This window comes from Cavia porcellus, unplaced genomic scaffold, assembly GCF_034190915.1.
Source record: "Cavia porcellus strain 051 isolate PalLab524CR breed Dunkin Hartley unplaced genomic scaffold, mCavPor4.1 scaffold_4, whole genome shotgun sequence".
NCBI classification, from domain to species: domain Eukaryota; kingdom Metazoa; phylum Chordata; class Mammalia; order Rodentia; family Caviidae; genus Cavia; species Cavia porcellus.
In genome coordinates, this window is record NW_026947487.1 from 104,226,191 (window position 1) to 104,239,991 (window position 13,801).

At 42.5% G+C, this 13,801-nt stretch overlaps 1 protein-coding gene across 6 annotated transcripts in view; it reads left to right on the forward strand.

Moving 5' to 3' along the window:
• Pmfbp1 (polyamine modulated factor 1 binding protein 1) overlaps window positions 1-5,427 on the forward strand; it is a 42,845-nt gene extending 37,418 nt beyond the window's left edge. For all 6 annotated transcript variants that reach the window (XM_063247597.1, XM_063247599.1, XM_063247601.1 and 3 more), the window contains 4 exons: window positions 194-297; window positions 804-878; window positions 4,409-4,644; window positions 5,174-5,427. In XM_063247597.1, the coding sequence (XP_063103667.1) occupies window positions 194-297; window positions 804-878; window positions 4,409-4,644; window positions 5,174-5,190 (432 nt within the window). In that variant the 3' untranslated portion in view covers window positions 5,191-5,427. The remainder of the gene's footprint in view (window positions 1-193; window positions 298-803; window positions 879-4,408; window positions 4,645-5,173) is intronic.
• Window positions 5,428-13,801: the final 8,374 nt, after the last annotated feature.

Below are 13,801 nucleotides of genomic sequence, written 5' to 3' on the forward strand. Positions count from 1 at the left end.
GCCGGGTTTCCGTGTGTGCAACCTGCATGGTGAAGGTCGAGGTAGAGGTGCTGGTGTGGCCGCTCTGGTTTTGGGTGGAACAGCAGAGAATTTCCTTTTCCCATGAAGAGAGAAAAGGTCTATAATTTGGGAAGAGAGGTGGCAGGTCCATGTTCCCACAACCTGACTGTCTCAGTTTCTTCTTATGTGAAAGCCCTGCTGCCTGCCCCAACGGTCTGTAACCAAAGAGACCTATCGACTCCACCGAGACAACGATCAGATTATGTGCAACATGGAACAGTGGGCAAAGGAGCAAAAGTAAGTCAGAGGTCCACTTCCCGGGCCCAGGCTGGGCGAGGAACTGCACTTGTGCCAGTGATTAGTTACACACACACACACACACACACACACACACACACACACACACATCTGCTCTCCTCGGAAAATGATCCAGTCTCAGCCTAAACCCAAGACTTCAGAATAAGAGGGAAAGGCCCAGCTCCCCCTGCAGGTTCAGAAGGTTGTGACTTGGGACAGAGCAGCACTGAGATGAAAGGGGCACTTCTGGGAGGTGAAATTTCCTCTTCCCAACCTGGAATTTAGTTTTACCTGGGTCTCTGGAACTCAATCCCCTGAACACAGTGGTTTTATACAGCAGTTGAGTACAGAGTCCAGAGGCTAGGAAGCCTCTAGCTGGGGTCAGGGTGACTGAAGCATGTGAATCTAGGGTCCAGCAGAAGCCCTGCTAAGAATACCCAGGGTCCCTCCTAGCTCACCGGGGTCTGCGGAACCAGTCACTCTTTTCTTCTGTGGATTCTATACAGGATTGCCAATGAGAAACTAGGAAACAAGCTTCGTGAGCAGGTCAAATACATCGCTAAGCTGACTGGTGAAAAGGAGTAAGTCACCCCACCCTCTCCTGGCTGCTGCATGTGACCTAAAGAGCCAAGGCAGTGTCGTTCAATATGTGGTCAGGTCCTGCAGGGAAGGGGGCTTATCAATGGATGGATGCTGAAGCCCTGAATCTACATCTGTGTGGCAGTGGCACATCACATGAGCTTACTAGGCCTAAATTCCCTTCCCAGAAGTACAAAGAGGGTACACCGATCTCCATGCTCCTGCCTCCTCCCCGCTGTGAGTCCCAGTGGGCAATGCTGAGAGCAGGGCAGGTACCAGGAAAGGGAAAGGTGCAGCTAGTGTAGCAGAGATCCCCGCGAAGGCACACAGAAAGAACGTCTTCTCATGGAGGAGTCTGAGATGAGCAGTCCACGATGGAGGTCCCCCGGACACCGTGTCCTTTGTACCTGCAGCTGCAGCCTTCTCTAAATCTCATCTACATGGTCAAAGCTAGATCCATGGAGAGAGGGGTGTGGGAGGAGTGTGGGAAGCTGGAGAACAGAGGTAGAGGAATTGTCTTAGTTAATTTTCCTCATAGCTGAGACAAAATACCCGACACCTAGTGTTAAAGGAGGAAAGGTTTGCTTCGGCTTACAGTTTGTAGAGATCTCAGTCCATAATCAGCTGACTCCACAGCAGGGTGGATTAGGGTTTGTGTCTGGGTGGCCCCCAAAGCCTCATATAGTCACGGCGGTGGCTGAATCTAGTGTTTGTGATTGTTCATTGTCTAGCTGGGCTTGGCGGTGTGAGTGCTGCACCCACCCAGGGCAGGTAGCTGGTATACAATATGAGGAAGGGAAGAAGGCATGATTTTCCCCTTTTTTACCCTTTCACTCGTGTTACTTGTGGCTGCCATAAACAGTTGCCCCTTAGCCACGCCATCCTGCCTTGGACCTAGCTGAGTATCAACTGAAATCTCCAAAAACTGTAAACTAAATAAACCTTTCTTCCCATCATTTTGGGCATCAAGTATTTTGTCTCAGCAATGAGAGAAAAATAACCAAGACAGGTGGCGTGGCAGAGGGCCATCACAAAGGAGGAATAGTTTGTGGCAGCAGAAGACAACAAAGCAGCCAGAGGCAAGCCACCAGAGACCCTCTTCCTGTCCCTTATATCTTATCCAGGCTTCCCATCCTTAAGGCAATAGCACTCACACCCAGGGTGGGGCACCAGTAACTCTGCCCAGAACTACGCCAATCCAGTCTGTATTCTTAGCATCACATACTCCACATCCAGCCACCTGTGCACGGCCCCACCTATGACCACATGAGGAAAGCCTCGTGTGGGGGACATCTAGACACAAACTGCAACAGGATAAATCCCTGAGATGGAGATTTGGGATGTAAAGGAACTGATGATGACAAACCCTAGGACAGTTCTCCTGGTCTTTTGTCAGAGAACACTTAGAATGTGGGACAGACTTGCTTGGGACAAAGTTGACCAAAGAGCAGCTGCCCCAAATCCTGCTCCAAGGGCTGAAGGCATCAGCGTCTTGGCACAATTGGAGCCATTTGCGGCTCCCTGTTGCAAAGTTCTATCTCTAGCTTTGATCCTAAGTGAGGTAAACGGAAGGGGAGGACACCACCACCTCAACAAGCCAGTCAAGGATGCAGAAGACTAGATGGCAGAAAGGAATATTCGAGGCATCAGGAATGCTGACACATTCTGCAGACAGAGTGACAGACAGCCAGGGACAGAGGGCAGTGCCAGTGCCTGACCTCTAGTCCAGGGGAAGAGGTATGTTCAGAGCTGGCCAGGTTTGTAAAGAGCAAGAGAATGATGCATACACCCAGAGAAAATGGTTAGGGATCCATTTCTTTGATTTCCTCCTTAAAGGAATGTGACATTTTCCATTGGACAAAAGAACATTTTCAAAGGAGATTAACTAAAAGTTGGCAGAATCTGAGAAGCACCAGATAATTTCGGGCTTTTTCTTATATTATGCCAAGTTTCAGAAAGTTCCTTTTCACAAAGAACTCATTTTTTGAGTTTTGCTTGATCCTATTTAAAAGAAATCTTATTTCCTGTGTTTTTGTTTTATTTTGTTTTCGGTACCAGAGATTGAATCTAGGACCTTCACACTGAGCTACATCCCCAGCCCTGTTTTTAGTATCTTATAATTAGCTAAATCACTTTTTATATTAATTAGATATGTTAATTCACTAAGTTGTCTAGGCTGTGCTCTAATTTGCGGTCCCCTGCCTCGGCCTCCCAGAGTGCTGAGACCAAAGCCATGCACCACCATACTCAGCCACTATACTTTAATGAGAATGGTAAGAGCCCAACTCATTTATTGTTTAGCAGATGTTATAAGGGCTTTACCTACATTGATCGAAGACCTTATTAGTTCAACATACAGATGTGACTCAAGATGGTGCATTCTGGGATACTCCCCAGAAAATATTAAATTGGAAATATATTAGTATGCCTCACCTACCAGACATGACAGCTTAGCAACACAGTGCCCTGCAGAGCAGCAGTTGTTTCCCTTCGTGTTCCTGTGGCCGAGTGGGTGCCGGGGCTCACAGCCACTGCTCACCACCAGGAAAGACGATCCTACTCCGTATCACTGGTCAGGGGAAAACTCCAAAGCACTCTTTCCACTGAATGTGGATCACTTCCCCACCCCTGTGACCCCGAACCACGGCCAGTCAGGGGCTGTCTGCGGATACAGACACCATTTGCAGATAGGGACTGGGTGGTAGGTAACTCTCCCCTGCTCCCACAGCTAGTTCGTGGCAGGGCCAGCATTCCACTCCGGAAGTCCTGTTTCTAAGCCCGCTGTCACTCTTCTGCTGTCAACATTAGTTTGGAGAAATGTGACTACTGATAATAGCTGCCATTTATTGAGCCATGGGAATTGGTTAAATTACCTTTCCCCTCACCTACACTGAAGCCTCTATTTCTTCATCTTTAGAATGGAAATAATGAGCTACTCTGGAACTTGTGTGAGAGAGAAGCACGAGTTCAAGACCAGCCTGGGCAACTTAGTGAAACCCTGTACCAAAATAAAAAATAAAAGGGCTGGGCTTGCTTAGCAAGCACGAGGCTCTGGGCTCAATCCCCAGGAACCACAAAAAAAAAAAAAAAAAAGGAAATTTTCTCAAGTTCTCAACAGGATCCTCTATGCTCCCTGCTCTTCAGCAAAGGGAGGCAGAGAGAACTTGGGAACTCAGGCTTTAGTGTTAACACCTAAGTGAGGCTTTCCTAGGAAGGACCCGAGAACCCAAGGACCCATGCTCAGAATTGTTCTTCGCCTTCTGACTCTTCAAACTTCTTTCATTTGTCAAACTGGATCCTTCTGTGCACTCCAACAGTCAAGTCAGGCTTGATTGTCCCATCTAACAGCTACGACCCCAGGCTCAGAACTGACAATGTATGTCGGGACATTTCCATGCAGTATCAGAACCCAGCTCCAAAAGGAACTGAGCATCCCGCCCTCTTTCCTCTGACACCTTTATCAGTTCTTTCCAGCAGGCAATCAAGCAGACCTCGAAGACCAAACACCAACCTGTCCTTCCCCACTTCACAGCCACCTCCACAATGTGATGGTCCACCTGCAGCAAGAAAACAAGAAGCTAAAGAGTGAGATAGAAGAAAAGAAAGTAAAATCTGGGAACACAAGGCTATGCAAAGCCCTAGGCCTGAACAAACTGGAGGCCCCACAAAGGGCAAAAATGTGTGGTACGTTGAGCTGGAGGGAGTCATCCTCGGACACGGCCCAGAGAATGGACATCACCAAGTATGTTGGAACGCCCCAGTGTTCAGGTAAGTCTGCCATGTCTTTCGCTACTGTGATGTCCTTCTTTTTAGTCCCATGTGCCAAAAAAAGTGTGATATTATTTTTTCAAAGATCACTGGATCAGGAATTCACAGAAGAAGAGAACAGGTCAGTCATGACCTCAGATCATTGGCTTAGCTACCCAGGGCCAATGATAATTATTTCCACATCTGTAGGGAAAGAAAGCACATTAAAGCCCATTCTGATCTAAGAATGTTGATGACGCCCTGGCACTGCATATCTCAGATGCATGCCGTCCTGACCCAGTGATTTTTTGGCAGTGTGAGCAAAGGCAGAACAAGCATCATCCTCCAGTTCTGTACACCCCACAAGAGCATCCCATCCCCACTCAGCCTGGGTCCGCAACTCCTTTTCCTGACACTTTAAAGCAAAATGTTACTCAAGAGGGAAGGAATCACCCTGCAGCACAGCTGCCTGGCCACAAGGTGAGTCCTTGAGGAGTCACATCATTAATTTCTTCTCAAACCAAACTCTCGCTTCCTCCCTGTTCCTCAGGTTCCTCCTATTGCTAAAATCAGCATCTTTCCCCGAGCATCATTTCTGTGCAAGTTTTCAGAGGACAGTGAGTTCCCTTCATTCTTGACTTGGACCATCAGCTCTTCCAGGAACAAATCAAGGTCCCGAGCGATTTTACAAGTTGTTAATGTTTTACTGAGTTTGCTCCACTTCGTGCAGGGGAGTCAGCAAGCTTGAAACCACACTTCCACCGCCAGGCCCAACTCCACAATAAAGACATGAGCACAGCAGTGTCTGAGAGTGCCTGGTGTCTTGCAGACATCTCTGCCTCACCCTCCCTCGGGAACATGGTTGTCTCTTTTTCATTCTGGGCCCTAAAAGATGCTGGCCTCTCCCAAAGCAAGCTTTTGGATTATCTGAATTCATTTTAAAGCCAACAAAAGATAATTAACACCTTGTATTCTTCCATCTCTGTCATGAATTTTAAATAGAAAAAAAAAATCTAAAACCCCTTTTTGCAGGAAAGAATATAATCCTGAGACCCAACTGAAAGCAAAAGAAATAAGTGATACATTTTCCAAGTAGGGGAGTAAGAGCAAGCCATCTGCTTCCTCCCTGGCTGCTGTATTACATTCCTCCTTATAACAATTTTATTTTTCTCCCCAGCCACCTCAATACAAATAAAATCCCATTATAACAAACTCTAAGGACAGCTAAACTACTTTATTGTGGTAGGATTTTGTTAAACTGGGTACATGTCTAGAATTTATATTTCTAGTCTGTAGGAAATGGAGACAAATAGCTACTAGGGTAAAGTAAGGGAAAGAAATGAAAGAGCTTCCATTTCTGAGGGGACAAGAAAAGTGAAGGAGGAAACCCACAGCTCGACAATTATTCTTAACTATTCTTCCCTCCACCCCCAGTCACATCAAGGCCAACAAATTCATCACCAATAGTCATTCGTTTCATAGAATGACCCTTCTAGGACTTGAGAAGGCCAAGTTCACAAGGGTGAGGCAGGGTGGTAAGCATCTCTGGAAGTTTCTGTTTGGTTGCCTGTTTATGCTCTTCTGACTGTTTCATGTTGTTCAGAATAAGGGATTCTTTTCTAGAGAAAACTAAGACTGGAAAACTGGTACTAATGAAATTGCTTCCAAGTCCTACCCGTGGATCATTTATTCAAACACAACTTCAATGTCATTAAAATCCCAGGCTGGTCTACTAGAAAGGTACTTTATCTCTTTAACTTCCAGAAAGTTTCATGTATGCTGGCCAAAATAAGAACCTCTGAAGATTTTGAATGCTGCACTTTTTTTTTCCAAAGTTGATTTTTACTCCCTGTGGAGTAACTATACCAAAACAAAGCAGGTAGTACGTTATGGGGAGCAAAAGGCAAAAAAAAATATTGATATATAACCCAGAAATCTGGCCATGAAAGCCCAATCAGACAGAAAACTGAGTTCAGAGAAATGTAGTTTCCCTAAACATAGGAGGAAAACAGGAAAGCTGAGTGTTACCTGTCTGCAGTTCTTTTTAAAAGTAGCTAAAGAATTGATTTCCTAAAAAGTAATTTAAACACCTGATAGTAAAAAAGAAATGTTTACAATAACATTTTTGCAAAATTCAACAAACTGAGAATAGAAAGAACCTACCTCAATAAAAACCACATAGGAAACCACACTTTCAATGGTGAAAGACTAAAAAATTTTCTCTCAGATCAGGAATAAGACAAGGATGCTCACTTTCATCATTTCTACTCAAAACAGTACCAGAAGTTCTCGCCAGAGCAGTCAAGTAGGAAAAAGAAATAAAATGCATCCAAGTTGGAAAAGTAAAATCACCTCTGTTCATATATAATATGATCTTACATATAGAAAGCCTTAAATATTCCACACAAAACCATTAGAATACATGAGCTCAGTAAAGTAGAACACAAATTCAACACATCCAAAACCAGTTGCATTTCTACATTTTAAGACCAACCTGAAAAGAAATTTATAAAAATAATTCCATTTAAAATAGCATCAAAAAGAATCAAATACTTAGAAATTACCAAAAACATGAAAGATTTATATAATGAAAACTATAAAAAATTGCTAAAATTAAAGAAGATATAAGTAAATGGAAAATTCTGTTTATGGATTGAAAGACTGAAAGATTATGATGTCAGTGCCACCCAGTATAATCTGTAGATTTATTTCAGTCTCTATCAAAATCCCAATGGTATGTTTTGTAGAAATAGAAAAACCCACTCTAAAATTCAAATGGAATTTCAAGGAACCCCCCAATAGCCAAAACAATCTTTAAAAAGAACAAAACTGAAGAACTCATACTTCTTGATTACAAAGCTACAACAACAAAACAATATGATACTTGGCAAAAAAAAAAAAAATAAACAGACATGTAAATTAATGGAATACAATAGAAACATGGAAATAAGCCTTCACATGTGTAGGCAGTAACTGCTGACCAGGGTACCAGGGTCATTCAAGAGCAACAGGAGAGTGCTGAGAATTTCTGTCCCGGCTAGACTGCTTACTGAGACTTCTACGGCCTACAGGCTTCATGGAAGGACTCTTACAGACCGGAAAGACACACAGTGATCTTTTAATATATTATGGAGGATGTCAAAGATGTAAGATCTAGCCAATTGCTCAGTACACACAATTAAGTTGCCATTTGACTCTTCCGGGAGAACATGGCGGACAGATAACAGCAACTACCGGCGGCTCTCTGAAAGACTCGGCTCAGAAGCCAGGAATGGTGCGGACTAAGGAGACAGCAGGTGGAGATATGCTCTGCTGACTCAGGAACGAACTGGGCTGAGAGAAGCCAACTTGGAATGCAGTCCTGGTGCTAAAACAGGAACAGAAAAGACTCGGTGTGGAGGCTGGAACCGCGCCATTGTAAGCCGCGATTTGGGTTTCCCGCCGCGCAGCGGCTGGCTGCCTCTACAGCGGCTCGGCAAGGGGAGAGACGTGCCGAAGCTCTGAGAACGGCAATCTGCGAACGGCAGGGAGGCGTGCACTGACTTATGGTGAGGTGAGTGAGAGAAACTGACACTCTACCACAGTTTGACTCCAGCAGAGGACTTTCTGGGCCCGAGCAGTCCTGCGGGAGCAGGGCGCGGTGGCGACTCCAGCCACACATCCCCCTCTCGGGCGGGATTGGTGAAAAGTGCCTGGCCTGCGTGACGCTGCCGGCAGACCTGGTAGACTGTCCCAACCCAGATCCCAGAGCCTGACGGTGGCCGGGAGGGGAGACGCGTAGGCTGCCTGGTCCGTAACTCCCTGGTGCGCAGCGGTGAGCGGGAACACCTAACTGGCGCAATTCGATCAGGCTGTGGCTGACTGGGAGAGAAGCTGGGCCTCTTATATAAGCTTGCATATATAAGGAACAGAGAAGAAGAGGCAGCATGGGAAGAGGCAGCAACAAGAAAGTCTCCTCGGCCCCCAATTCTGAGAAACAGGCAATAGCAGACACCGCACCAATACACATAAGGCACCATATAGAGAGCCTCATAGACCAATTCAGGAATGAAGTTATCAATGACCTGAAGCTAGAAGTATGCAGAATAGTTAGAGAAATGCTAAGCACCACCCAAGAAAAAACAGGTGATGGAATGGAAGAACAGAAAAAAAGGGGAGAATTGTTTGATGGAGAAAACAGAGAAAGCATAGAATACGTGAAGCAGGTTCAAAGGGACTACCAAGATACTAAGAAGTCTATCGAAGACTGGCATAACAGCTTGAAAGAAACTAAGGACAGACTACCTGAACTGGAGGGCAGACTTGTAATATGGGAGAATGAAATGAAAAACTTCTTAAAAGTAACAAAGAAACAAACAGCAATAATACAAAGACAAGAAGATGATAAGAGGATCCATAACTTAAGGATTAAGAACATAAAAGAAGAAGTAGGGATGCAAACAAGTGAACTACAAAAGCTACTCACAGAAATAATCCAGGAGAATTTTCCTAATTTAGCAAAAGGTAAAGATACTCAGATGTATGAGGCATACAGGACCCCAGCTACCTACAACCCAAACAGAGCAACACCCAGGCATATAATAATAAAAATTCCAGAAATTCAATACAAGAACAGAATATTAAAAGCTGTAAGAGACAAGAAACAGACCACTTACAAGGGAACACCCATCAGAATTACAGCAGATTTCTCTGCACAAACCATCAAATCACGAAGAGCGTGGGGGGAAATAATTCAAGCATTGAAAGATAATAATCTCCAGCCAAGATTGAGATATCCTGCACAACTGTCCCTGGAAATTGATGGAAAAACAAGGTGCTTCCAGGATAAAGAGGAACTGGGGGAATTTGCAACCACCAATTCAACTCTACAGAAAGTATTGCAGGATATTCTAAAAAAAGAAAAATACAAAGAACCCAGAAATAGTGGCGGGGAGGCCACAACAAATGGAGCAGAGAACAAAATGAAGAAGACAAACTGACAGCTACTGACAGAAAAAGAGCTTAACAGAAATGAGGCAGAGAAGATTAGATGATAGGAACAGCTATTTTGGAGAAAATGACATCTTAATAGGTAATACTGATTTAGTATCACCTTGTTTTGAAGTCTCATCTAGCTTTTGTCCTTCTGTCTCCAATGGTCTAAATAGGCTGTATCTTATTGGATTTTATTATGTACGATAGTATAAGCAAAAACCTTTTAAAGACAAGGAGATTATACAGAAACCATTGTTCATTTTCTGTTAGTCGATTCTAAATACTCTGTAATGCTGTCATTCTCTTGAATGGTTTTACATTGTTTTGATATACTTAATGCTACAGTATACGAAGTTGTACTCAAGGATTTCAAAGAAAGAAACAATATGGTAACTACTTTTAGGTTAGGATTATCTGGTGGTGAAACACTATTCTGCTTAAATGGTTATGTTTTGATCTGCGCTGTTTCGTTGTTATGCCCTCTTTTATCTCAATCTCCACTCCATTATTTACTTTTTTATCTTTATCCTTTTAATTAAAGGAAAAAAATAGCAGGATATATTATAGTAACCCATTTTGACTTTTCATTACCTTGATTTAAAGCCCTGTATTACTCTCACCATCTGGTTTTTAACTGATGTTCCCCTATTCTGTTTTGCTGGATAGTATCAGGTTCGAAAGTTTAGGCATCAGCTGTGAAGATAATGAGATTCATTATGACGCCCATTCTTGTTGACTTTTATCTACTTTTGAAGACCTACAATGTCTCCAATGTTTTGGTTTTGTCGGTTTTATTCTTTACTGTTTTGTTCAATTGTATTATAACTAATGATATAGGCAATTCTATTAGAGATAGCGGGAGACATTATGGTAACCATTGTTGATCACCTGTATTATGTTTTTACATTATCTATTATGTCCACCCTTTTGACTTGACCGATTCTGTTCTGTTATGTCACATTTGGTTTTACTCTCTTCCAAAAAAGTAATAAGAACCGTGGGAGCAATGAAACCCAAAATGTGTAATAGTCATGGTACAAAAGAGAGGAAAAGAAAGTACTCTAAACTATATAACTGCATGTATATTTAAGTGTATAAGATAGAAAATGATATCACAGAGTTTTATTGGATCAATGAACAGAACTGTTTGCAGTATCATTGATGGAATGTCCACTTTACAAGCTTTAATTTTGTGACTTGAACAATTATTTCTAAGATGACAATATGTAATCCATTAACTAGTGATTTCCTACTGTTCATTTTTTTTCTGTAAATCTGTATAACTTGTACCCTTTCCCTGCTTTTTTTTTTCTTTTCTCCTTAAATAAAATTAAAAAAAAAAAAAAGAGCAACAGGAAAGTCTTTTCCACAAATGGGGCAGGGAAAATTGAATATCCACATACAAAAGAAAGAAGTTAATCCTTACCTAATACCATCTACAAAAATTAACTCAAAATGGACCAAAGACTTAAACCACAGACTAAACATATAAAGCTCTAAGAATAAAGCATAGGGCAGAATCTTCATGGCACTTTATTTATCGGTGATTTCTTAGTTATAACACCAAAAGCAAAAGCAACAAAAGAAAAAAAATAGACAAATTAGACTTCATGAAAATTTTAACTTTGTTCCATCAAAAACAATATTAGCTGGGCATAGTGGCACATGCCTATAATCCCAGCACTCCGGAGGCTGAAACGGGAGGATCACGGTAAGTTCAAGGCCAGCCTGGACTATAATGTGAGGTGGAGACCAGCCTGAACTTCGTAGTGAAACTGTTTCAAAAAGATAAAATAAGACAATGTTACCAAGCAAAAGTGAACCAAAGAATGGGAGAAATATTTCCAAAATAAATAAATAAATTAAATAAATATAATGAGATTAATATCCAGAAACAGAAAGAGAGAAGATCTAAAATTCAACAACAAAAGAAATAACCAAACTCAAAAATGGGCAGAGGACTTGAACAGACATTTCTTCAAGGGAGATCTACAAATGACCAATCAGCACACAAAAAGATGCTCAACAATTGTTAGAGAAGTGCAAATCATAACTATGATGGGATGACACCCAGTAGGATGGTTATGAGAGAAAGAATATAGACTGTGGGAGATGACTCCAGTGACTCTTTGAATCCAAAACAAGTACTGTGACTTTATCTGGAGACTCATTTCTTTATACTGATATGTAAAAAGCTGGCTAGAGTATTTTCTTCTCTCTTCAATTGGCTCTAAGCGTTGCTGAGGTGCTATTATGCAATCTCTATAGCCAACAGACAGTCCTGTTTCCTCTCATAGTGTTCTCCAGTACAATACAGGTATGAACAGGATTGAGCACGAGAGATGTTAGAGCAAATAGCTCTGGGAATGTCAACTGGGAAGGAGCCTCAAGATGAGAGGCTATGACTCCCCAGAGCACAGGAGTTTCCATGTCAGAAACCAAAGCCATAGCTCCCCCAAAACAATTCCACTGCTAGCATATCTTTATCTCTGGAATTTACAGAGATGCCAATCTTGCGCCTGGCCTGCCAGCTCAAATTACTCACATAATTCCCACCATCCTCACTGTCACTCATCCCTGAGCCACCCCACTTCTTCACAAGATAATAAATTCTGCGAGAGGCCTAGGATCAAAGCCTTTGTCCGCATGGCCTTATGGGGATTGGATTTAGGACTCCTTGGCTGCCCTTGGAACATGTCTCGGTGTTTTTACTCTCGCCATTGTTTGCATTGGTGGTGGTAGATTGGAATTAACTTACTGGGATTCCAATAATGTCTCAAAGGGATTACCAATATAACTTTTTGGGTTGTGAAGAAAACAATACTTGGATGACTGAAGTCAATATTTGGGTTTACAATAATAGACTATAGCAAATTTTGGCAAGGATATGAAAGTTATATGCAGAGTTAATGGGAACATAAAATTGTTCAGCCACTATGGAAAAAAAGTTTGGTGGCTTCCTAAAAAATTAAAAATAATTACCACATGATCTAATAATCCACTTTTGGGTACATACCCAAAAGAATTAAAAACAGAACCCAAAGTGGTATTTGTACACCCATGTTCATAATAGCATTATTCTCAGTTGCCAAAATGTGGGGAGTACTAAAATACCCATGGTCAGATGAATAATAGATAAACAAAATGTGGCAGATACATGCAATAGAATATTACCCTTAAAATAAAGGAATTCTGATGTAAGCTGTAACTGAAATGCAGTGATACCTTGGTTCACAAACTGAATTTGTTTTACGATTTGGGGGAAGATGGCTGTGTTTGCATTTATGTGGGGAAGATGGCTGTGGTCATATTTGTCACCCAATGCAGAGTTTGCCAGTGAAAGCAAAATTTTGCCAAATGCTTTTGAGAACCAAAATGTTTGCAAACAAGCATTTGTGAACAAAGGTATTTCTGTAAAGCAACTGCAAAGGGACAAATGTAGTATCATTCCACTTCTATGAGGTACTTCGTCACAGTCACTGAGACAGAAAGAATGGAGGTTGCCAGGTGCTGCAGGAAAGGGAGAGGGAGAGCTTTCATTCAATGAGCATAGTTTCAGTTCCACCGGATGTTAAGAGGTTTGAAGATGAATAGGTAGTGATAAATGTGACATTATGGAAGTATTTAATGCCACTGATCTTAAAATGTATTTTATAATACAATAACAAAAAAAGTCATAGTTACAAAGCAAACAAAACTTGGTCAAGGATATTATACATCAAAATTGCTGTGACTAACCAGTAGGTCACCGATTCTGATAGCTGGTACCAACAAAATCCTGCTACAGGCAGATCCTCGATTCTCTCCACGAGAGAGAGCACTATGTTTCTTTCGTAAGTCAAAGGAGCCCACAGCAAACATCAGCCACCCTATAAAGTTCCTCCTTTTCCCTGAGAAGCGCCCTGAGCCACCATTCTGCCACATAGGAACTTGCCTTTTGAGCCTTCTCAGTGTAGCCCAACTGCAGACTGCCTTTTAAGTCTGCTGCAGATAAAGCCTGTCAATTTCTGGGGTCCCCAGGAGCCACCATTTGAGCGCCAGATGCTCCATGGCTAGTCCTACTATCCACAGTGCCATCGCCATGTACTAGGCATAAAGGATAAATGAAGTGCTACACGGGGCTCTCTCCCAGACCAACAGTCAGACAAGTCTAAAGCATGAGTCTGCTTCAGGGCCACAGTCAGACAGAGATCACAGGGCCACT